Source organism: Pteronotus mesoamericanus, unplaced genomic scaffold (genome assembly GCF_021234165.1).
Source record: "Pteronotus mesoamericanus isolate MK-2021 breed Mesoamerican mustached bat unplaced genomic scaffold, CSHL_Meso_final contig_601, whole genome shotgun sequence".
Classification (NCBI taxonomy): domain Eukaryota; kingdom Metazoa; phylum Chordata; class Mammalia; order Chiroptera; family Mormoopidae; genus Pteronotus; species Pteronotus mesoamericanus.
Genome location: NW_026555215.1, coordinates 308,303 through 334,122, shown reverse-complemented (window position 1 = coordinate 334,122; position 25,820 = coordinate 308,303). Strand labels below are relative to the sequence as shown.

The window sequence follows — 25,820 nt, the reverse complement described above, 5'->3', positions numbered from 1 at the left end:
CTGTGTCTAGATAGCATGAATTTGGAAGGCTGACAAACGTAGTGTCCATGAGCAGTTCAACTGCTCACTAGCCGTGTGACCTTCCCAAATGACCAAAGCCCCTTATGGTAAAGTTTCCTCATAGGTCAAAAGGTATGAATAATACCACCTTCATAATGTGTCTGAGAAGACTAAAACAAAATGTATATAAAGCATTTTATCCAGTACTGGTATATTTTAGACAGAAACTTATTATTAATTCCCTTTATCTGATCATGTGTATTCATTTCAATACTGGCCAAAGCCAGTCTTGAAACTGCTCACACACACTGGCATACCTGCCTGGGACTAGTTCTATGGACAGCCCTTGAGCCTCCATTCAAAACTAGGTTGGAAGTCCACATCTAGGCAGCATAACATTTTTTTTAATGTCAGCAAGTTTAATTTTAAATCTGAGCAATGGTTGAACAACATAAAGATATGTACAGTCTTCTTTCATTTGTGCAACACACTAAAAATTATGTGATAGATCAAAAATTAAGAAAAGCTGTCCTATAAATTTCAGTTAAATTTTACATTGGTTTAATATTTAATACATCATCATGAACACATTTCCACAAATCACAAAAGACATTTGGGAAAAACCTATGAGTACATGTTAGAGTTTTACTAGTATTATGTTTCCGCAAAACCATAAAATGTCTCTAAATAAAACATAAAGTCACTTGGATTGTTCTCTATGATATAAAACACAAAATCAAGTCACACTGACCACTGATGCTGTTGAATTTTGTCCAAAGTATACCATACAACTTCAGTTCATAAACTACCAGAACAGCTCAAATTATATCCTGAAATAATGAGGGTACATGCCCAATTCTCTCTTGATTTATTTTGTGATTTTAAAGAAAATTGGCTGAGACATTCATGGATAATAAAACATGTTATGGCACCAGAGGAAGATCTGTGTAGCAGAATGCTCAAATGTGAAAACAAAGAATGGATTAAAAATTTTTATATTTAATTGCATACATAATTGCCAATTGCCAGCAAACAAAGATACACTTTCAGCTGAACCTGCATGGTATATGATATGTTTCTGGTGATGATGTTAGTTCTTGACTACATGTATGAATTATGAAGTTCAAATTCATATACATGACATGAACAACTTTAAGTATAAATTAATCAATTGACATGTAAACTGATGAGTTAGGAATGAAGGAAGGAAGAAAATATGTATCACTGAATAACCACCTTGAGGTCCTTATATTCTAGTAGGAGCCAAGACTAAAAAGCACATGAAACAATTTGAGTGAATACTTGTTGCATTAGCTGTTATTCTGGAGAGCTGAGCAGGGAATCAAAACATAATAGGAAAATTGGGAGCCATTTTGCAGTTATTGAGCATGAAACTGATATGATGCCAGTGACAATTTTGGAGGCTTTATGTTCAAAGTAAGAAAGAACATCATTGGAATGCTGCTGTGAACCTGTGATGTAACTAAGGGGAGGGTTTGAGTGTATGTGGTTTACTTAAAGGCAATTCCAGGAAGCACTGGTAGGAACAGGGAAGGGGAACAGGGCAAAGAAGGCAGTCAAAGTGTGTGTGTTATTGAGTAGATTACCCTTGTGGGCAGCTGGGACTCCCACCTGCCAAGGAGTAGAGAGCACACTTCAGAATTATATCATGTGATACAGCTAGCAGAGGACAGCCCCAGGACATTAATTTTTTAGCTTTCCAAGCTGCCCTGCATATGGATTAAGAGAAAACCCTCAGCATGTACCAGAGCACACATGACAAAGGACTATGGGCTCACACTTGCAATGATGGTGCCCTGGATTCTCTGCATTTCCTGTTTCCTCTCCTTCCTTCAAGTTAAGGCACAAGCTAGCCATTTCTGGCTACTTTAGAAGCAAAAAATTTCTGAAGACCACTGTGGTTTTTGCCAACATAGCCACTGAGAAAAGGAGACCATGGTTGTATCTAGGTTTGGACATCATGGAAAATTTGTCATCACATTCATTTCAAATCCATACTGTTCAACTTTCTCCTAGGAGTTGAAATAATCCTTATGCCCTCTTAAGTAGATAACCATGGTGCCCCCTTAGGTAGTCTTCTTTCCCAACTCCAGGCCTTGGGAAAGGACAGACCTCCTAAGTATTCACAGTTCCCCAAGAAAAGTTGGATTCCCTGCCTCTAGAGTTACCTGATATATTTAAATATGGAGCCTTTTGAAGGAAATCCTCATTCTTGAAGGGCATCACACCCTTACATGGTGAGGCTACTCATCAAGTTTATAAAAGATGGCACAATGTCACTGTAAGTAAAGGTGATCTCATCTTGTCTTGTAGCTTAAAATACTGTAATGCTTCCCAAATCATCCTTAGACTGGATCTGAATACCAGTCTCATATCCATTGACCTCCTCAAGATCTCCAAGAAAATATTCAAGAAGAATGTCTGCAGCTCATCACCATCTGCTAATCTGTTCATTCCTCATCTCAGTTTCCTAATCTGAGTTTCCTCATCTCAGGAAATGGCAACTCCATTTTTCAAGTAGATCTGTCAAATATCTCAGAATCAACATGCCTCTTTCTCTTAATCCCAAATCTGATCTGGCAGCTAGTCCTATTGGCCCTACTTCCAAATAAATACTCAGAATCTACCTAGTTCTTTGCTACTTCTATCCAGGTCCCAGCAACCATCATCACTTCTAAGGTTGTTGCAGTAACTTCGCTGAACCAACACTTGCTTCCCCTTCATCCTATACTCAGCACAGCTGTCAGAGGGTCCTCATGAAATGTTAACCACATGATGTTTCTCACCTATCCAAACCCTCAAATCACTTCCTCTCTCACTTGTACAGTACACACAATGCCCACCAGGCCCTTCATGATCAGACCCTCCAATTTCCTCTCTGATGTTATTTCCTACTACTACCTCCTTCCTCAGAACCCTCTACCCAATGCTCCTGGAACTGACTTGGCACACATCCACCTCAGCATCTTGTACCTCCTATTCTTTCTGTCTAGAATGTTCTTCCTCAGATTTTAAGCAAAGAGGGCTTCTTTCTCTCCCTCCTTTTGAATTTGACCCAGGTTTCACCTATCCAGTGAATTTCTTTGGCTGTATGTCTAAATTGACAAGCGCCACACATTTTTTATCTTCCTTCTGCACTTCTTTCCCTTGTCATTTAGCATGAGTTTAGATATTTTATCTTGTATTTGTTTATCTTGCTGATTGCCTGTCTTCTTCCACTAGAATGTAAGTACATATTTCATTTCCTGCTGTATCTCCAGAGTTGAGAAGAGTGTCTATCTCCAAATAAGTGCTCAATAAACACTTGTTGAATGAATGAATAAATTAATGAATGAGTAAAGGAATTCAACATATTAGGTGAAGGGGACTTTCCTTTGGAAACATGAATTTTTGTTTGTAAGCACAGTTCCTAGGGAACAATCTCTATAGTTACCAGCTTGGTAGGTGGTCACAGAAGCTTTGAGTGGTCTTCGTGAACAGAACTCTATGTGAGGTTAGACTGTTTGGATGATGCGTCAGCCCCCTGCCACATTTAGCACGTTATTTTTGCACATCCCATTTGCCAGATTCTTACAGCCAACTGTAGTATGAGAATTCTCCCTCAGGTATTAAAGCAGTTGAGAACGCAGATTGTTGAACAAATAAGATAACAAAATAATTACATTTATAATGATAAAGAAAGGTCTTCCTCCTTTCTTGGACTCTTCTCCATGAGTTACCCCATATTACCACCGGGGGAACAAGATAGCTGTAGGACACATACTAGCTACAACACAGAAAGCTAGTGTCCTTTCCTACTGCCGAACTGACAGAACTCTGGCCCGGGGAGCCCTTCAGCAATCCATTCTCAGAAATTAGGTGCTTGGTATGAGACAATGAAAAACTTTACACCATTGTATGCTTGAAGCAGGTTTTACAGTGGTCATCTCAGAGTCTTTCTATACAGTTGCGCCATTGATGACCTCCGTAACAGTGAAGCCTGCCAAGCTCATGATGCAAAGGGATGGGGAACTGCTGCTCATGACAAAGCTCTCCTACTCAGAGGCACTCAAATACTCTGGATCCATTCCGTCTAGACTTCCAGTTCTTTTGTTCCCCATCTTTCCACAGCACTGTATTTTATGTTGCCTAATTTTGCCTAGATTCTGGAGCAACACAACTTGAATTTCTTCTTCTCCTAGAATGGATAAATGAATAAATAAATAGTAACTTTATAATAAGACAGTAATCTGAACAGTGATAAAGTGTCTTAAAGGGAATGCAGAATGATTGCATTTAGACCGGATCAACTGTAACCATTCAATGGAGCTGGTGAACATGGACTCTGTAACATATATTTACTTGTGGATAATTCAGACAGGACTTAGAGCCACCCAGAAACACAGCACACCATGAGCTAATGAGGTGCCCAAGGACCACCTCCCTGTACCTTCCTCCCTCTCTCTCCACTTGGCCAACGAATAGATGTGAAGGGTCAGATGCCCCAGCCTATGGATATTTCAGTTAACTTTTAAAACTATAAATGTCCATAAGTCTATTAAAGTTAAGGATTAAAAGTTGCAAGGCAATATCTTGTCTTTTAAAAATAATAAAGCACTACACAACACATACACATGCACACACACACACTTGGATCTTTCCTCCTTTATCATAAAATCAGTCAAACAAGGCTTAGGATAAAGATTCTGATTCAATCACAATCACAGTCTCCTAAGTAATAAGAACAAATATTCTATTAACCTGTTTTTTTAAATATGGTTAATAATTTTTACCAGTGGTCTCTTAATTATTTAAAGGCTTGAATTTAAGTGATATAATATCAATACTATGTCAAATAGGAGTAATGGCTATATTTGCTCCAAGCCATTCTCCATTTTAACACACATTTCACTATAAAAATATTAGTGTATTAGAACTCTCAAGAAAAGAATATTTGGGGAAAAAAATGCTTTTTTCCCTCCTTATCTTTAAATGCTAGGTGCCAGTTGCTATAAGGTGTTAAGAGTAAATAAAAACTTTTCCTTTGAAGTTCAATAATTTTCTTACCTGTTTCAGCTGAACTTATGAAGTTGTCCAAGAGACCCTTGCCACACTGTGTTACAGGGTAAATTATTTTGTGGCTAAAAAAACCTCTATTATTTCCTACTCTTGAGGAAATACATGAAGAGTACCTACATGTAATAAGTGTCTTCATGAGACTTATATATGAAAATTAAACAAACCAAAAATAAATATACCATAAATTTTATTTTCACAGAAGAATAAAAATCAATAAAGAAGAGGCCTCCTCAAATACAAAATGCTAACTAAGTATGACTTTACTTTGTGTAAGCTTGGAATGCTATTTATTTATTTTTTAAAGGTTTTTTTATTGTTGTTCAAGCACAGTTATTTCCATTTTCCCCACCCTACTCCCCCCTCCATGCCTATCCCCCTTCCCACCCTCGATCCTATCCCCCTTTGGCTTTGGCCATGGGTCCTTTATCCATGTTCCTTGACAGCCCTTCCCCATCTTTCCCATGTTATCATCCTTCCCCCTCCCCTCTGGTTAATGTCAGTTTGTTCTTTATTTCAATATCTCTGGTTATATAATGCCATTTATAAACCATAATATGTAGCTACTAGAGTACTATTTTTCTCTGAGGACCCAAATTTATTCTAATTATCTGAGCAGGAGATAGAGGTGACAGAAATCCAGCTCCCGGGTCAAATATATGCATAGAAAACCAAAGCCTCATTAGTTTTAGAGGCAGTGTTGTCCTTGGGGGGAAAAAATAAAAGTATGGTAAATGAGGAAAAGGTGTTCAGGTTCTTGTCCCATTCAAGGATTTCTTAGGAGCTCCTGAATACATTCTCCTGTCTTCTTTTCCTTATCGCAAATATTCATAACATGCATATGAGAGGCATAGAGCAAACATGGTCATTGATTTGGGAGCTCCCTGGGGCTTCTTGGTGAGAAGTGGCACACCCAGGCTGCTGTGACAGTGGAAAGTCGGGCTGTATGAAGAGGCAGCCCTGCAGTGCAGGGTGACAGCTCTCTCTGATCTTCCCTGAGGGAGGAGCAGCCTAGGGTGTCTTCGTACCTGTGACCCCCTAATGTTTGTGTCAAATATAAGGTCACCCAATTCATTCTTCCCCCCTATGCACACACACATTTTCCCCCTTCAGATGATAAATGGGAGATAGAACCTAATTTTAAAACAATTGTCACTAGGAAAATTTTTCACCATAGTAGTATAGGCTAGAATGTTTAGTCATTTTCACTGTGTTATTCAACATAAATGGAGACAGCAGAAACCTGATGTTAAAACAAGGTGTTGTTGCTTAACACATCCAATCAAGGACTTCTTAAGATGACAAACAATACAATTTTGTTACTTTATAAGAACCATGAATGTTATATACAAATAGAGTGTAAAGCTTTGTTTGTAGCTAGGCAACAAAAGAACATGCAGCTTGCTGAGACCACTGTTTATTAATATCGTTTCCTTAAAACTCTTAAAATTAAAACTCTTCTAATTTACTCTGCGAATTTTTTCTGATAGTATAAATAATTAAATAATTCGAATATATGTGCATAATATTCTCATAGTTGTTAATGATTTCCAATTCAGCTATTGATATTTCAGTAGTTAATACTTGATTAAATATTAGTTAAGGACTGAAGTATTTATTATAAATATGGGCTGTCTGAAACATGAGTTTTGCACATCATATTTGCCTACAAATAATGTAAAGATCATCTCACATTAAATTTTAGATAAAACACACACTAGCTATATAATACTTGATATACTGAATGTTTGGAATTTTCCTCCTAAGTTGATTTCTTTTGCCATATTATGTTTAGGTGTGAAGTTGGTAATTCAGGAGGCTGTGACTTTAGTTCAGGTTGCTCTTTGCACCTGGAAAATATTGATAAAAAGGAATTGAGAATTTAAATGAAATTTAAATCTTCATAAAATCATTGGACTGATTTTGTGTGTGTGTTTAGGCATTGGGCCATGTGTGGCTGTTTGTGTGTGCAGCATGGTGGGGAGCTACGTAGGTGTTTGTGTATACATCTTCAATAATAGTTCTGAAGAAATTTCAGAATCAAGAAATTGCTAGAATGAGATTATGTTGACAAAGTTTGTGACCTTTCATCATGTAAGAAAAACTATATCTTCCATTAACATGCTTTCCAAGACAATAAATAATAAGAAAGCAGAAAATGAATCAGTCATGCAGTAAGGATGGCAAATGGCTTCTGAATGTGTTTACCTCAGAGGGGAAGGAGGAACACATTGGCATTTCAGAGTGGGTTTTTATCAGGAACGTGCCCCATTAGCACTAATGAGAGCTGTGTATTTAAATCACTGCTCTCTCACACTCAGGGCATACTTCATCCTTGATGGCAAAGCTTTGAAATTTTTTTCCTTCTTAAATGGTACTCTGTATAATTATGGGTATATTATAATTATGCTAAATTTTTTACTGTAAATATGGCTTTTATGAATTCTCCTTGACATCTGTCAGAATATTTAAAAAGACCTGAGGCTTTTCATTACTATGACCTTCCTCAGTCACCTATGCCCTCTTGAAATACTAGTCTTCTGTCAACACAGCAAAGTAGACTCCTAAGAAGAAAAACCTTAGTGAGATTCCCCCATCCCTGACATTCACTACCCACTCAAACCCCAGCCTGGATTCCTTCAATACTCAGAACATTTAGAAAGTGCTTTGTTTCTCAATAGATTGGTGATCTTCTTCAACGGCCTCACTGGAAGATCAGGTAAAGATTAAATCCAACATGATAAAAAGACTCCTTAGAATAAAATACCTAAAGAAAATGAGAAGAGTGAAAGACATAAAACCACCTTTAGTTATCAGGGTAAAAAAGATAGCATTATAGATGAATCTGAAATATCAATAACCTTGGTGCAAATCAACATTCCTATCATGATGCAGACATGTCTGTGAAACTCATCTTCTCATTTCAGCAGCCTGTGAGGGAAGGAGGGTTATCTGTACCATCGGATAGGGAAACTTGGCTCGGAAGCTAAGTGTAAGAATCAGAGGAGAGAAAATATTTTCCAGGGAGGTAATAATAACACAAATGCCAAGGAAACTAGATTGCTTGGCTTTTGTCTTCAAGCATACAAAAGGTCATTTTTCCAGAGACAGGCTAAAAGCCATCTTCCTCTCCTCCAAAATCCTAGTAGATGCGAGGTCAGAATGTGATGTGAGGGACATAGATTAGACAAGGGGGGTAGCTTACAACCAGGAAGTTTCTGTCTCTATATCTAATAGATTACTGCCAGGAACCATTCAAAAGTTAACTTGTAGTGTCACATGGACCAAGCTGTCCCCTTCTTGGTGACTGGAGCTCTGTATCTCTGACAAGCATTCTGTTTCCAGACTTCACTGGTGGGTTGGACAGAGCACAGAGGAAGCATTTGTCAGATTTGTCAGGTCAATTAAGTGAATGTGCAAAGGCAGTCAAAGTGAGGGTCCTTAATGGAAGAGCAAATAACAGAGCCTAATGTTACCATGCATCTGCCTATGACCAAGGGTAGAATTCAGAGCCTCTCAAGTTTCTTCTGCCACTATTATGATTCCAAGTGATCTTCAATTTCAGCTGGTGAGGGGGCCTGTTTGTCTCCCGGTGTTCAGTTCCAGACCCAAGGCCTCACATTAAGCTCATCATTGTCAGTCCTCACCAAGGAGATTGCAATTCCTTACAAAATATACTCATATCTCACTTTTAAGGTGCCTTCTCTTTTTGAAACTCAACGCCTAAGGGTGCTTAATATAGGAAGTAACTCCAAGACTCTTGGCTTTGTAGCTATTTAAAAGGTAAACAACAACAACAAAGAAAAACCCTCTATAAAAGATTAAACTTGACATTTTTGCTTCTGTTTCAGGAATACCACTACTTTTTAGTGGAACACAACCCTTATTCATGTTCTTCTAAGCTTCTATAGAAAAGGGACTCATGGGTTTATTCCTCAGTATTTATTTCTCAACCCCACATGCAGTTGATTAGATAAAAAACATAGTAGAATGCCAGTCTAGCTTCTTTCAACAATCCAACATCCTTCCCCACTTGTTAAAATTGAATGACAAATATTATCAGTCTTTTGCTTTCTCTATGGATGGGTTGTTTCTAGAACTGGTGCCTTTGCTAGTTAGTTAAGAGCTGTTTGGGCTCTTTGTCAACATGGACAAAAGTATCCTGTTTTGAGAAGTAAATTATTAGGAAATCAGATCTCCCTGAAATCAAACCTCTTGCCATATGCTCTGTGTAAGCACAGTGTGGAATTGCATGACAGTTGTCAAATGTTGAACAAAAGCTGGAGACCTGAGGACTTCTCTCGGGGGCTTGCTTTACAACTGGCAAGCAGGTGTCGATACCACCTGCACAGGAGGTAGCAATGGCAAAGAGGAAAATATGTGATATTGAAAAACAAATTTATGTTTTCATCCCCCACTGACCTGGGGCACATTTTTCTTACCATGTTACAAGGAATGAATGAAAACATGCATGACATGTACATGTTTATGGTCATACTCATTGATTCTCTTCTATTTCAACTCTCCCTTCTAGCAGCAGATGAAAATTTAAAATAATATGATCAAAATGTCATAAATAATCTGTATACTGACAAGATGGAAAAAAGCCAATTGTGATTGTAAAGTCTCTTTATTGTGACCGTTTTCCATAGCAGAAACTTGAGAAAAACCAAAGCTGACATTTTCTCATGACGAAGTTATGTGCAGGGCATAACACTCCTGATGTTCATTACTGCTGATTTAGAGAAAATAGAAAACTATCCTGATATCTCGTAATGGTGCTAATTTAGTTAAAGAGCATAAACGACTGTGTGCTTCCAGCTGGAAACAGATTTGATATCATGTAGGCTATTTATTGACCTCATGAAAAAAATTGAAGGAATATAATTTGAGGGTTTTTCCCCCATTTTAATTTAACACATATTTGGTGAATTCCTGCATGAACAAAAAATAGTATAGCTAAGTGGTGCAGCTCCAATGATGAGTGGGCACACTTCAGCCTGAGAGGGCCCAGAATGGAAGCCATTGTATAAGCAAATAATCCCAACACAGTGAGAGACCTGCAGTATTGCAGGTAATGCACAAAGCCAGGCATGGGAAATGATGTTTGGTTGGTGGGTAGCAAGGAAATTCTTCTGAACTGAGATTTATTAGTAAAGTTTTAAACCACAAATATAAGTGGCCTTGAAGAAAAGAGGGCAGATGATCAGAAGACAACTCAGAGTTCCCAGAGATTTCTAGATTTCTGTTTTCTTCCCCTTCCTGTGCAAAAAATATTTCAGGCCAAGAGAAGTGTGTATGTGTGTATGTGTGTGTGTGTGTGTAACACTATATATATAGTGTGTGCATGTATGTATATATACATACACACACGCATTGGGTAAGTTTAGAATTTTTAAGTAGTCAGATGAAATTATTCTAAGACTTCAACTGTCTGGTCAACTTTCTTCAAGCGAGAAGACAATTCTGATGTTCAGTGACTTGCTGGCATTAAACATAGAGCAGTAGCTTTGGTCTCACCCTTTACCTCCTCTGCTGCCATTGCTCTGTGCTATAACTCAATGATGGGAAAACAAAAACAGCCTTTTATCTCTGTCTCAGAATCATGTTTTTAAATATTATTCATCAAATTAATGAAAGTAATGGAACCCAAAGGAAATATACAAACCAATTTTACATACATAGGTTGAAACTGGCAAAGCAGCATGGAAATGTTGACCTGCAATAAATGTGATCCAGGACAATTATAGGAGAGAAAAGCCTTGGCTAACAGTGAGGGGAAAATATAACATAAATCCATACTTATTTGGAAGTAATTAAAATTCCAAATGCTGTGAAGGAGAAATTGAATCATGCTCTCAGAGTGACCAGGGTGTTCAGGGGACTTAAGGGTTAGGAATGACTGAGAAGCTCAGGACACTAGGACTTTCTGCAGGAAGGGGAGGAAAAAAGAAATCTCTGGGAACTCTGAGTTGTCTTCTTTTATTTGAAAGACTGTGTGGAAAAGATGGATTAAATTTTCTCTGTGTGGCCCTCAGGGAATGAAACAGAAGCAAAGGATAGGTGCTATGGTAGAACCAATTTCAGAAACTTTCTCCCCATCAGAGCTGACCTGTGCTCATGGAGCAGCTTTTGAGAACTCATCAATATACAGAAAGAATTAGAGTATGCTATGACTCAAGGAACAGAAAATCAGAGTGTTGCCTTGACTGGTGTGGCTCAGCTGGTTGGCATATCGTCCTGCAAAGCAAGTGTGATTTCTGGGTTGTGGGTTCAGTCCCCAGTGGTGCACATAGACATATGAGAAGCACTGAGAGGCAACTGATTCATGTTTTTCTTCCATTCTTTCTCTCTCCCTCACCCCCCACAAAAGTAAATAAATAAAGTCTTAAGAAATAAAAAAGCAAAGTGTTAATCAGATCAAAGAGTTGTGTCACTTTGCTTCCTTCATATCCTCTTGTTTTTGTCTCTCCCTTGGAATGATTTAGCTTCTTTTATCAGAATAAAATGTAAAGGCCATTCAGAGACAGCACCTTTCATATCCAGTAAGGTTTCTTTATCTCAAGGTTTTATCACAAAAAGCACTGGCTTTTAGGGTTGGTTACCAAGCTGATTCTCACTCTCATGCTTTTCCAAAAACATTTGGAATATTAACATGTAATAATGAATACTATCATTGGTGATTATCAGGAAATTTTCTGCAAACAGTGAGTAATTTTATTTTGTTTTATTTGGTTCCTTTTTGGAAGGATAGCAGAAATAGATGGATGTTTGGGTGAATGGATAGATGATGACGATAGGTAGGTAGATAGATAGATAGATAGATAGATAGATAGATAGATAGATAGATAGACAGATGATAGATAATTTCATAGACTTTGAGTTCTCTGAGATAAGGTGGCTCTCATATATCTTTGAGTCTCAAGTTGACTTGGGTCCAAAACAGCTGAAAAGAAAATCCAAAGTTTAGGGTATCATTGGTTTTCCCCATTTTACTCTTAAAAATATTAAAACAACTTATTTGTAATGACATCTAACATTTATTGACTACTTAATATGTACCTAATCTCATCTTATTTTTAATTATTTCATCTTTTTAGCAGAGGATTATATGTATGTATGTATTTCCAGTATAATTTGAGCTGGACAAATGTAATAAAAGACTGCAATACAATACTTGGCATCTGAATGTTAGGGAATTTGTTCCAGTTGCTATTTCTCAGCCATACAACCTAGACCACTCATCCTTAAGTCCCTGCAAGTGTCAGCACTTCCTGAATGTAGGCCACAAAATTATAGTATCAGATATGCTGTTGGGACTTGCCAATGATTTGGTTACTGTGGCCTGTATAGTTTGAAAATCAGGACCTTAAATATTAACATTAAAATTGAAAACTTCCAAGAAAATCACAAAATAATAAATAGTTGCCGATAGAAATGAACAAATGTAAAACCTCAGTAAGAATGAGTCACAAATTGAAATGTTATTTTCACTCATAAAATTGACAAAGATTTTTTTAATGATAATACAGAATGATTTAAGAAAATAAGAACATTCATATATTACCAATTGGCGTAGTCTTTTTAAAGAGCAAGTTTGCAATATATCTCAAAAGATTTAAAATATTAAAGCTACATCAGCACTTAAACTTTATATGAAAGTTCATTAGAGTGTGGGAGGGACGCCAGCCTCTGGATCTGAGGGTCCCTGTCCGGGGGCCAGCGGAGGGAAGGAGCGTGGACCCTGAATCCTGCAGAGTCTGACCCAGGGTTATCACAGATGGGGGGAAATAATAAATCATTCCAAACACTTCTCTGTCTGTCAGGAGAGGGGATATGGCTCTTCTCTCTTGTGGAGAAGGCAGCCCAAGCTCCTTTTTCCAAAGGCTTTTATTGAAAGGGTTATCAGTGGGGCTAGGTAATAGGAACGTACAGGTGATCTCATTACATCAGTATGTTAATATTCACAGAGAATTGATGATGTTTTGAAGAAAACAAATGGCAGGAACACACTGATTTACATGGGTCCGAGAGGAGACAAGTAAACATGAGAGCATAAACATAAGAGCACCAAAGGGTTTAGTGTAGAGTCTGTGAATAATGTAAATTTCCTTCCCAGCATGAGCTGATTACCATAGCTTTTGAGGGAAAAACAAATTTACTTCTAGGCCTGATTTCCCCCAGAGAACCGCTAGATCTAGTTTAGGGCTGTCTCCAGTATTGTTTCAAACCTGAGCCACGTCGGGGAAAGGGCAGAGCATCCAGGAAATAAAGAGACTTCTTTCAGATAGAATTAGGACCCCGGCCATATCAAAGCTGAGGGGTGAGGGTCTTTTCGCCCTTTCTTCATGTCCCCCAAGTTTTTTTCCCTGATGCCCATTGTGGCTATGCCTGTCTTAGGTTGCCCCTTCCATAGAGGGGGTCTTACCCATCATTGACTAATCAGCCATCCTCCAGGGCCAAGCAGGGTGATGTGAGGGAGCCAGGGGGACAGGTTTTGTCTCCTCAGTGGCCTGTTTTCCCAAGGCCTCCTTGATTAGCTCTAGCATTGGGGTCCTCTCCCCTGCTGGCGAGGCTACAGTTCCTGAAAACAGACGGGGTGTTTCCCAACATTACAGCATTGTTGATGAATTTCAAAAATAACAAATCAATAATTTATAATTTTTCTCAAAGATAATCATTTTCATATTTTATTCCTAAACTTTCCAGTCTTTATTCTGTACTCATACACACATGCACACACATATATGTTTAACAGTATTCATTGGATACTGTGCATATGCTGTTTTAACATGTCTTTTACCTTAACAACATATACTCAATTAATGTACTATAATTTTTTTTAATACCCTATTGTTGAACATTTGGGTTTTAACCATTTTTTATATTATAAATAAAGCTGCACTGTATATCCTTGTAGCTTATTTGTAGACAATTATTTGTACATGTTCTTGGCTTATATTTATTTTAAAAGAACAAAAGTTTGACCAGGACACAAGCCTGGCACTCCACACATACCACTCCTGCCCCCTGCTTCCGAGTGGTGGGGCTTCCTACCTAGTGGATGGATTTTTATTGGTGAATATTTTCCTATTTCAATTTTTGCCAGCAGGACTTATTAAGGAGTTGCTATGCTCTACAGAACTCCATGGAGTTTTCTTTCTCCATGCTTTGCTCTAAAAGCATTCATACTGAGTCTCTGAACCATAGGAACCAGTGTTCATATCCCAGATGAGCAGTTTCCTACTAAACAAAGATTCAGCCATTTTGAAACTCCAGGAATGAATGAATTCAGAATGAAATTCCAACATACAACATGGATGAAACTTGAAGACATTATTCTAAGTTTTAAAAAAAAAGTCACAAAAAATAAAAACTGTATGATTCCACTTACACTTAGAATCATCAAATTCAGAGACAGGAAATGGAAGGATGGTTGCCAAGGGTTGGGAGAAGAGGAGAGTGTGGAATTGTTTAATGGAACAGAGTTTCATTTTGCAAGATGAAAAGAGTCCTAACAATGGATGGTAGTGATTGTTGCACAACAATGTGAATGTTCTTAATGTTACCAGACAGGGAGCCTGGCCCTAAGTGGGTCTGCCTAGCGTCAGCTGGAAGTGTGTGGGTTCTTGACTTCATGTAGGAAAGATTTCACAACAGATGTCCAGGTGACGATGAGGGTATGTTTATTAAAGTGGAAGGGCTTAGCATAAGAGAAGCAATAGGAAAACTTACACTGGGCTGCCTTAGCTCACTGGGAAGTCAGAGAAAAGGGAGCGTTGGGGACAGGTTCAGAGGATCAGCCTGGGACAAGCTGCCCATTGCACCCTTAATCATAAGTCTCAGGGTCCCTTAGAGTTTAAGAAATGTGTGCCTGTCAGGGAAGGAAAGAGAGAAGAAGAGAGAAAAGGGAATGGCACAGCTGCTCCCCAGAGGGGGAACAGGCACCATGGGTCCTTTGTCTTGAGGCTTTTGTAGCTCTCATATAGGAATCTTAGGAGAGGACTCAGGGAAGGGTTCCAGCAGAATAGTCATCAGCTGTCCAGGTGTGCTCTTTCAGGGTGGAGGTCTCCACTGATCAGTCAGTGCTGGGCAAGGGATTCCTGAGTGATTGCAGCTGGTCCTAACATCAGCACCTGGTTTTGCTAATTTTCTGGGCATGTAGCTGAAATACAACTGAGGCTTGAATATTATTTGTAGGGAGATGAACTTCTGTATTTGGCTGTAAATTGCTCAGCCAGTTTGTTCAGCTCTCTGTCTTAGCTGCCCTATTCCACTTGCCAAGAAATTTTCCTAGCTACTTGCTATCCTGCCTCACTTAAGACTACTGAATGACACACTTAAGATGTTAAAGATGGTAAATATTATCCTATGTGTGTATTTTATCACAATTAAAATAAACAAAAACTCATTCAGAACCTGGAAATAGCTTTTCTTGCCACCCTTGGTTTATAGGTGTTTGAACTCTATAGGTGCATTATTGGAAGACTTGATTTTGTGTCTTACTATGTGAAAATTTTGATGCCAGATATTTGTTGTATTATTCCTTGGTAAGGAACCTATCACCAGCATCAGGTTAGCTATGATCTCCTGGTGCTACCAAAACAAATGTTTCAAGCCCCTGTGGGCCACAGACCTGGGAGTACAGTTTGTTGCTTTTCAGCCTTTGGCAGCAGAGGTGAGGACACGCACAATCTCTTAGTAGGTGAAAACTAGGAATAATATAGTTCAGGAGGCATTTGTGAAAGGCTAATCTCTTTGTAATGCCGTGGGAATCCTGAATTTAAAGTTCCTGTGATAATCACAAGGAAGTTAAGCATTAATTCATTAATTTTTTCACTCAACATGCAAAGGCTGTCAACAGTCTCTTCACAATATATCCAACTATGACAATTTCTCACCACCAATACTACTGGCAGCTTAATCAAGGCCACCATCTCCTCTCACCCAGAACATTGCAATAGTCTTCCAGACAATGCCTCTGCTCTTTCCTTGCCCCACTGCCCTCTGTATTCCACACAATAAATAATTTTGTTAAAATGCAAATCAGATTCCTCATTTCTCTGCTCAAAACTCTCCAGGGACTTCTTATTTCCCTCAGAAAACAATACAGAATTGCAAATATTACATGTGCTTAATATGTTTATTAAGTGAACAAAACATAAGTTAATTGAATGCCTATTCATCATCAGAAACTGAGCTGGACTTGGGGATACAAAGACAAATGACATTTCTTTTCTCTCCAAATGTTTATATTCTAAAATGTGAGATGAACACACAAATGAATGAATACAAAAATAATGTTATTTCACCCTGGTCAAAATCCAAATAAAGATAGTTTGGGCACAGAGAATGGAATGGCAGTTGTACCTAGGTAGAGGATGAGGGAGAGGTGATAATTGAGTCATAAAATGGTAGAAATTCCAGGGTGATAAAGGGTGTGGAAAGGTGCTCACTCTGGGCAAGAGAACTGCAGGAACAAAATTATGAGGTATGAATTCACAGCCAAGGAGCAGCAAGTACTTTAATATTATAGGGACGTGAGGCATGTACAAGTTATAGAAGCCAAAGGCTAGGTTAGAAAGAATAAATTAAAAGCAGTAAAGATCTAGATTTGCATTGTTTGAGTTTACGCACATCTTGGCACTGGGAAGTCACTGAGCATTTTAAGATGAGAGAGATTGGATTCAATTTATGAAGCTAGAAATCATGAGACGAGCCCATTAAAGGGTTCAGAGTTGATTAGTAGTTGAAACTAATTTTTATTGACTGCCTGCTATTTACCAGGCTCCATGCTAAGTTGTTCATTTTTATGTTATTAATTCTCAGATCAACCTATGCAATCAGTACAGTTAACTTCCCTCTGCATAGAAGAAAATGCTAAGGCAGAAATATGTTAAGCCTAAGGTCAGACTGCAGTAGTAGGTTACAGGACCAAAACAGAAACCCAAAGAATCAGACTTTAGAAAGAGAAAGGAAAACATATTAAAACTATGAAAGTTTCAGGATGTAATCTTTTATCAAATGTGATCGGTAAGGGAGGGATAAGAACCTAGGATACCCCCTAGGCTTGTAGCTTACATGACTAAATGAATGGTGAGGTGGATTATCAGTATAATAGATGGGACAAATTTAGAAAGACAGTAATAATGTTTTCTGAATATGTTTGTTTTCATATACCTGTGGGAAATCTGGAAAGCATGAGGATATATGGGTAAGCAGATGGACGTACAAGTTTGGATTTCAGGTGAGGGTTGTGCTGCCAGTGGAAATCTTGTTCTTTCAGGGAGTCCAAAGGAAAGAATTCCAAGAGACCTACACATACATGGGGGTTAAAGGAAGAGTATTATAAGTTAAAATGTGTCCCCCTGAAAATGTTGAAGTCTTAATGCTCTGTACCTGTGCCTGTGACCTTACTTGGAAACAGAATAGGGTCTTTGCAGATCATTAAGTTAAGATGAGATCCTAGGGTGGGGGATTTTAATCCATTTTGACTCTGGGTTTATAGAAAGGAGAAAGTTGGACACAGAATGACACAGAGAAAGAGGGAGAAAAGACCATATGAAGATCAAAACTGAGATTAAGGTGATGCATCCACAATCCAAGTAATACCAAATATTGCCAGCAAACCACCAGAAGCTAAGAGAGAGGCATGTAACAGAGTCCCCTTCACAGCCTCAGAAGAAAGCCACCCTGCCAACACCTTTTCAGACATCTAGCCTTCAGAACTGGGGGACAATAAATTTCTCTTATTAAAGCTACCAACATGTGGCACTTTGTGAAAGCAGTCCTAGGAAACTAATACAAACAGATAGAGAGGTATCTGCTTGGAAGAGTGAATGATTATTGGTGATGACTGAACAAAAACTCTCAGTTCAAAAACAAGTTTGCCAGTCAGAGAAGCAGGAAAGGCTCTTCTGAGGCTATTCCAAGAAAAGAATGAGCTTGTGAAAAGGCACAGAAGTATAAGAAAGGAAACACCAGCAGTGTGCTCTGGGCAGAACAAGCTGCAGCCCTGGACACAAGAACACAGGAATTTGTTCATGAAAGTCCCTGTAAACTGCACTGTAGCACACTTTGTCTTTTAAGTGACAGACAGCAATCAAAGACCCAAAGGAATGAGTAAATCTGTTTTGTGTTTTAAAGTGCTACTGTTTTGTAAATATAGTGGCAGTGGCAGCATAATTTTTTAATCTACCAAAATTATCCCATTAAAATAAACAGGGCAAAACTGAAGAATCATGGACAATATCTACAACAAACACAGTGCTGAAATACCCCCATAATTATGTAGGAACAAATGAGTGACAGCTTATAAGAGTCCTGTGATATCAACAATTATGCAGGAAGAAGCAGAGGGAAGGCCTTGAAACTAGGACAGCCTCCAAATCCCCAACAGGCACTCTCTGGAAAGTTCAATGGGCCAAATTAGAGGAATAAGGGAGGCTGGAAGGGTGTTCTCAATGATCCCAAGCAAGAGTGAGCCCAAGGGGACTGTAACACAATAAACATTAATGCTACTGCAGCAGAGTCATTCCTTACCAACCGAAGAGTCTTCCATCCATCCAAAGAGCCTTCCATGACAAACCTCCACATTAAGAAGAATCTGCAAGGATAGAGTCCAAATTGATCAGGATAGGGACAACAACAATCACTGAAAGAGAAGGAACAGAGGAAAGAGAAAGGCAAATAGAGACCCCTAATCTCAAAAAGTTAACAAGTGTTGTTTTCATCACTTCATGAGAACAATGGAGGAAGAACTCTGACAACTAGTAAAGTTATCTTAGCCCACTCTCCCCTCCTAAAAGTACATAAAAATTAAATTAACTAATTTTTAAAACTTACCATGAAGAAAAACGTTGAAATTATTATGAGGAAGAGAATAAGAAAAATACTGATCTTCCTATAGATAAGAAAAGCATACCAGAAAAACACATTTAGAGAACAGATAAATATCATAAACCAAATGTTTAAAAATGAGCTGAAAGAAATTAAGAGAATTATCATTATTAGAAAAAATCAGAAAGGAAATGATTGGAAAAAAATAACATTTCATAAGATACGATAAATAAATATAGAATTTTAACCTTTTAAAAAATTAGGTCAGAAATGAAAATTCAACTAGAAGGATGTGACATTATTCAAACACCATAGTTCAAAGAAAACTAGGAGCTCAAAAAGGAAGAAAAAATTTTATATGAAAAGGATCCAGAAAAGCTAATTCATATAGAAGATAAAGAAGATAGAACATAAATAAATAGGAGACCTCAAAGAAGAAAATCAAAGCAATGGATTAGAAAATACTTACTAAATACTGTAATTCAGAACCACTTGAAACTATGCATTGAAACTTGAAACTACAGAATAAAGAGGCATAACACATTCCTGAGAAAATGGATATGGAACAGCCAATATCAAGTTACATTCTCATAAAACTATAGGTCTTTAAAAGAAGCAAAATATTCTTTGCAAGGAAAAAGAGCAAGTAGCTTAAAAAAATAAGGACTATAAGATTTTTATCAGACTTTTGTAGAAAAGTCTGATAAAAATGCTTTTTGCTAGTAAGCAATGAAGTAGCATATTTAATACACTCAAATAAATAAATTGCAGATCTTAGGTTTTGCATGGCATATGCATAGATTTTACAGCAATACAACCTGACCATCCAGTGGAAAGGTTGTCCAGGCTTTTCTGCTCTTGCACTTCCTTGTTATATCCCTAGTATTTTATTCTCTCTTGGATCTGAGAGTCTTTGCTTCAGGTAAGTCCAGTCCTTTCACAGATTCTGGAAATGTGCACGAATCTCCATCTGAAATTGTGAGACTTTACAAGGTCTGCAGAGCAAAAGAAACCTTATCTTCACCCAAGACAAGATTGATAACCATGAACTCATAAATATGCAAGAACTCAGAGAATATCATCCCTGTGTACCTTTTTAAAAGACCTACTAGAAAATAAGCTTCTGACAACCAAACATACTATAAAGATATTGACATAAGGACTGCAGAAGTATTCTAGCCAATAAAAAAGAAGGGTGATAGACTGAGAATATCAGCGTTTTTCAATCCCTAATGAGTAAGTGGATCTAGGATATGGTGATCAGTGGATGATGATATCATGAAAGAGAACATTAGTGACTTCTCAAGAAAGTACTCGTCAAGGAAGTCCTCAACATCACCTGCTAAAAATGGCCAAACTTGAATCTGATCAAAATGTTAACACTAACTACCTGGTTGAAAAAAACATGAAGAACAGATGTTAACCACACTACATGAATATAGTCATCAAAATCAAGATAATGAAAAATATGCAAGAAATGAAAAAGAAATGGAAGGGGAGTTCATGGTGTAGAAAAAACTTAAGATATACATATCAAATGCTCATCACATGTGGGCATTATTTGGATTATATTTCAAACAATCTTCAAAAAAACCAATAATCAGGAAAATAAGAAAACTGTGTGTTTTATAATATTAAAAATTATTCTTATTTATAAGTATAGTAATAGTATTGAATTTAAGTTGTAAATTATTTTAATAAAATATTTATAGATGAAATAATATGATGATATTTGGGATTTGCTCCAAAATAATCTGGTGGCAGGAAGTAAAAATATAAATGAAAAATGCTTGGCAATGCATTGGTAATTACTTAATCTGGATGAAGAGTATAGTGCATTCAACACTAGTTTTTTCTCCTTTTGCACATGTTTGAAATTTTCAATAATAAGTTCTTTAAAAGACATAAGGAGGGTTTATGAGCACATACATTCTAGTACTGCAGACTTGATTCGTGTCCTGGGAGAAAACCATCTTCTGAACACCATTGAGCACATAGAGAAACTGACAAAAAAGTATGTGTGTAGATTTTCAAAGTAGCAAATCTCTTCTGCACCTGAGCTTCTAACACATCTCACCTCACTCTTCAAATTGCAATTCAACGGAATGCCTTTAATGAGTACTAAAATTGCAGTGAATTTTTCAAAGTGAACATTTAAGAATAAGAGAACTCTTAAACAGTTAACTTTGGGCCTTAATACAAGCCACTAGAGTCATTGTTTCTTGTGTGTGTTTGCGTAGAGTGGCTTGCAGAAAAGAAAAATAGCCCTGGTGTTTAAATGATAAATTGTCACTCATCTCTTTCTTATTCTCCATGTTTCCCTTCTAGATATTTCCACACAATATACCTAGGTATTCGAAGCCGACAGAGTGGGGAGAAGGACAGATGGAGATTTTATTGGAAAATGGTGTATGAGTATGCAGATGTGAGTATGCTGCATTTGCTCGCCACCTTTCTGGAAAGTGCCCCGCAGCTGGTCCTGCAGCTCTGCATTATCGTACAGACTCATAGCTTACAGGCCCTCCAAGGTAAGGGCTTGCAATTCGGTTTCTGAATTTGGGGAAAGACTGACTGGCTACTTTTGTCACAATCCAAGAAACTGTTCTAATACCTTTTGTTGACATAGGCCATGGTACTTCCTGTTGTATCTTGCCATTTAGCACTGAATTTGTAAATGATGCATATTTTCTTCCTCTCCATCACTTGTCAAGACTAATTTATACAAAGATTCTTTTTTTTTACCTCAAGTTGCCTCTGAGTAGAAAAAATAAATTTTATGATTTTATACTTGGTCAATATAACATTAGTCAACTGAGGCTTTCTGGCTTGTGTGCTAGAATAATATAAAGAAAATTGAAAAGGAGCCATAGTGCTTTCTCTCTAATTAATGTGCATATATTTATATATATATCATATTATATTATTTATGTAATAATATAATATGATATATACAAATATTAAGGTAATTTATAACATTTTATTTTGACTTTAAGAAACAGAGATATTAAAAGAAAATGGTAGAGGAATAGCTTAATATTTTTAAAAAAAGGTCACATGGAAAAAAACTCAATATTTAATAATATGTTATTGATAATACTACTAAGTTTTATAAAATGCATATTATTATAAGATTAATATTCTAATGTTTTGCTGTGTTGTTTAATTATCTCATCAGTAAGGCTATTTTATTTGTAACAGATTTGCTCTGATGTTTCCTTAGGGCCTGCTGCCCAAATCTTTTCTAGAAACAAGAGACAAGTGGGTAGATAGATGAATAAATGGTAGGTAGATGATGGATAGATAACCATTTTCTAAAGGAAGAGTTTCCAGGTAATTTGACAATCCTGTAACTAAATAGATACTATTAAACAATTAACGTATTCTAACATGCTCGTTTTGCTTCAATCTCAGCAGAGCTTTGCTGTGACCTTAGCTATGCACATACATGTTGCTGTCATGTTCTGGGCCATGCTCTACCTTGAGACTTGATCTGGTTGGTCTGGGGAATCTCTACAATGTCCTTATAAACTTTTATAACAAGGAGCACATTAGCTTAGGCTGAATGTTTTAACTGGGGGGTGGGGTGCAGGAGGCATATTATAGGAAAAGAAAGATAGAGGGTGTCCTGGTAGCCAGTGACCCATTTATGTATGAATTCCTGGCTCAAGCCTGGCTCCTTGTTAAAGTAGCTTTGATCTAAGATGTTTGAGAAAAGGGTCAAAGAGATATATAGGACTCTCAAATGTTAGAAAGCAAAATGGAAGAAAGAGAAAGTGGAATGTTTGAACAGAAACAGAAGAGAAAAGCGGGGAGCGAGCAAGGGTTATGAAGTAGCTGTGGGTGACTATGTTCAGCAGTGAAAGCTGCACAGGGAGGCTCTGGCTTTGGTTATATCATTTCTTGCTATGAGAGCTTGTGCAAGACAATCTCTCTAGGGCCCAGTTTCCCAAAGGTAAAGGTCACAAACTAAATGCCCAGTAAACTCACAGAGACAGGTGTATGCGTTAGGAAATGATCTGTAAATAAGCACACAATTTGAAAGGCAACATCAAACAAAATCTCTGTCAAAGTGTCCAGTATTTCTCTCCAGAACCATGTGGCCACTCCTTAGTATAGTTACACAATGAGAACCCTCAGGAAAAAGGAAGTTCAAGTCCAAAGGTGGAGGGTTGCAAACCACCTTCCTATGGCCAAAATTACTGATTGTCTCTACTAGTTTTCTAAATGAATTAGAACATTATACAGAATTTTTATCCTAAAGATGACAGAGATAGACGAGGAAAAGTGAGACAGGATCTAAGAAAATCAGGTTACCTTTTCAGTTTGAGAATTTTATTTAAAGATTTATAGAAAAAAAATAAAAATGGGTAATCATTAGTTTTTATCAGATTATTCACCCAACATGGGAATCAAAATCTGTGCATCAGAGTTGCAGCTCTTTCCTGACACTAGTTATCCCCAACGTACGTTCAAAGCTCACATTTGCATCAGCTTTGCTCTGGACTTTGGGAGCCACACCTCACCCTTAGTTTTGCTTTTTAATTGATTTTTAGAGAGAAAGGAAGGGAGGGAGAGAAACATCAATGTGAGAGAGAAACATCAATCAGTTGCCTCCCATGGGAGCCCCAAATGGGGATTAAACCCGTAACCTTCTGGTGCACAGGATGACTCTCTAACCAAATGAGCCACCAGCCAGGGCAACACATGGGGTTTTTGGAATATGAAGAAATCAGAATAGAAGTAGGTGTTTCTTCCTGCCCAACAATGCCTTCTTGTGGGAAAGCATTTGTTCGTAAATCACTCTGCACATGACAGCTAAATACTCTTAGAGTGTAGAATGAGATTTTCCAATAATGATAAGTAAAGGTGGAGATTGGCAATGAACTAAAGCCATAAAAAAAAAAAAGGTGGAAACATTTGGGTTGGTAGGTTGGCAACTACTTGCATCTAGTAAAGGTCTGATTTTTTTTTCTAGGTAGCTCCTTTACAAGGAAGGTTTGTTTCTGCATGATGGCTCCACTGCATGGGTATGCACACCTGGCTGTCAGGGCCAGGTGACTGTTAAATGCACCCTGAGCTGTGGTTTACACACACTTTTTGTGAAGGTTCCGTGGTATGCCATGGTCCTGCAGAGCATTTCCTGGCTGTTCCTTGGAGAACGCTCTTGGACCACATGGAGCACAGCACTGAGCAATGCTATGTTGCTGGGGAAAGCCTGTGGATCATTTATAAATGAGTCAGCATCTTCTCTGCCAGCTATGGAAGGCTGGGTCTACGAAACCAAAAGTGAATGTTCAGAGAACATACTCACAAAACTAAAAATGACTTCAGAAACCCTTTTAGTCCAGCTTGCTCATTTTACAGATTCTCAGGGTCATGCAAAAGGCCAGGTCGGGTACCTTCTGTCTATAGAGGGTGGACTTTTATCTTTCTATCTTTGCTTTCACAATTTGGATAGAATTAAAGGTTTTAGATGGATCTGAAATGTTTGAAAAATAAGACTGACAGGGCTTGGACCACATCTTCCTGTATATGTATCCTCTGCACGGAGACTCACAGGAGTGCTGTCTCATAGCTCTGCTTACCAGGCACAGTCTTTCTTCCTCCTTTACTCTTCCCTCCATCTCTCTTTCCTTCCTACACCCCCTCCCCCACCTACGGTGGGGATGTGAAATTGGATTGGGAAACCATAACAAGGTGCAAACTCGAAACTCCGTGACTACGGAGTGCTATACTAGGTGCTGTTTTATCTCCTGTGCCATCTTAGCTATGCATGTTCAGTTGGACCTCCTTGAGTGTTTCTCATATGCCAGAGTTGGATGTTCCTAGGGAAACTGCAGATGCAAAGAGCAGCAGTATGTCCAAGGTGACAGGGGCATGAAAAGAACTGGATGTTCATGTTCAAGGTTCCACTTTCCCTGATTGCTTGTCTCAGAATGGGAACCAAATTGTCCTTCCTGGAACAGTACAAACTGAGAAACAATTATACTTAAACAGTTCTCCACTGAACCTGTCAGCCTCCAGCACTAGGAGTGTCTCTGATTTAATTATTCAATAAGTAAGGAGAGCTGAGAAAAGATTTTCACAGCTAACAATATTTTAGGAGTACATCAAGTTCCATAAGAAGAATACAATTTTTAAGTATACATTTTTAAATGTAATATTTCTTGTTTGATTTTCTTACTGGTTTTCAAAGAGTGTCCTTCAGAGAGAAGTAGATGGATAAAGCTGGGTTAAAGAAATAAAGCAATTTTCTTTCTATCTTAAAAAATAATTTTGGACATAGTCATATATGAAAATGACTCACAGACTTAGGACCACTCTATATCTGCTGAATAAGAATATTTTAGATATTTTAATTCAGAGCTATTTGAAAATTATGTACAGGTTGAACACCACTGATTATTGGTATTCATTGCACAATTTGAGTTTTTACTGTAAACCCCAAGAATCTTTTACCATAAAGATGTATGAAAATATGTATATCAGACCAGGTTTTTTTACATTTATTTTTCTTTTCCTAGAGGGGGGAAAGCTCTGTTCTTGTAAGTCATACCAATTTAATCTATAAGCTGGTTCCTTTGTCAGTGGGATCATCTATCAGAGGAGGGTTGAATTTAGAAACTCTGAAGATAAGTTTCTTTTCAACACAAAAAAGCATAAAAGCATTGCCTGAGCTTGTTTTCATGTGCTGGAGGTTGTGTCATTGTTGTTTGCTGTCAGGTTGCTCCATACTTTGGTCTTCTAATACAACACTGCTTTCTGCCCTCCTTCCTTATTAAAAAATGTCAGCAATAAGGTCATCCTAGAAACTTACTCCTTATCTTGTGCTTCATAATTTGCATTCATCCTAGTGATCTCTGTAACCACCTGTCTGACCACATTGGGAATCATATAGAACATAT

At 37.8% G+C, this 25,820-nt stretch overlaps 1 protein-coding gene across 1 annotated transcript in view; it reads left to right on the top strand.

Moving 5' to 3' along the window:
- XKR4 (XK related 4) overlaps positions 1–25,820 on the top strand; it is a 401,124-nt gene that overhangs the window by 241,857 nt on the left and 133,447 nt on the right. The window contains exon 2 of the mRNA XM_054580709.1: positions 21,244–21,443. Within this exon, the coding sequence (XP_054436684.1) occupies positions 21,244–21,443 (200 nt within the window). The remainder of the gene's footprint in view (positions 1–21,243; positions 21,444–25,820) is intronic.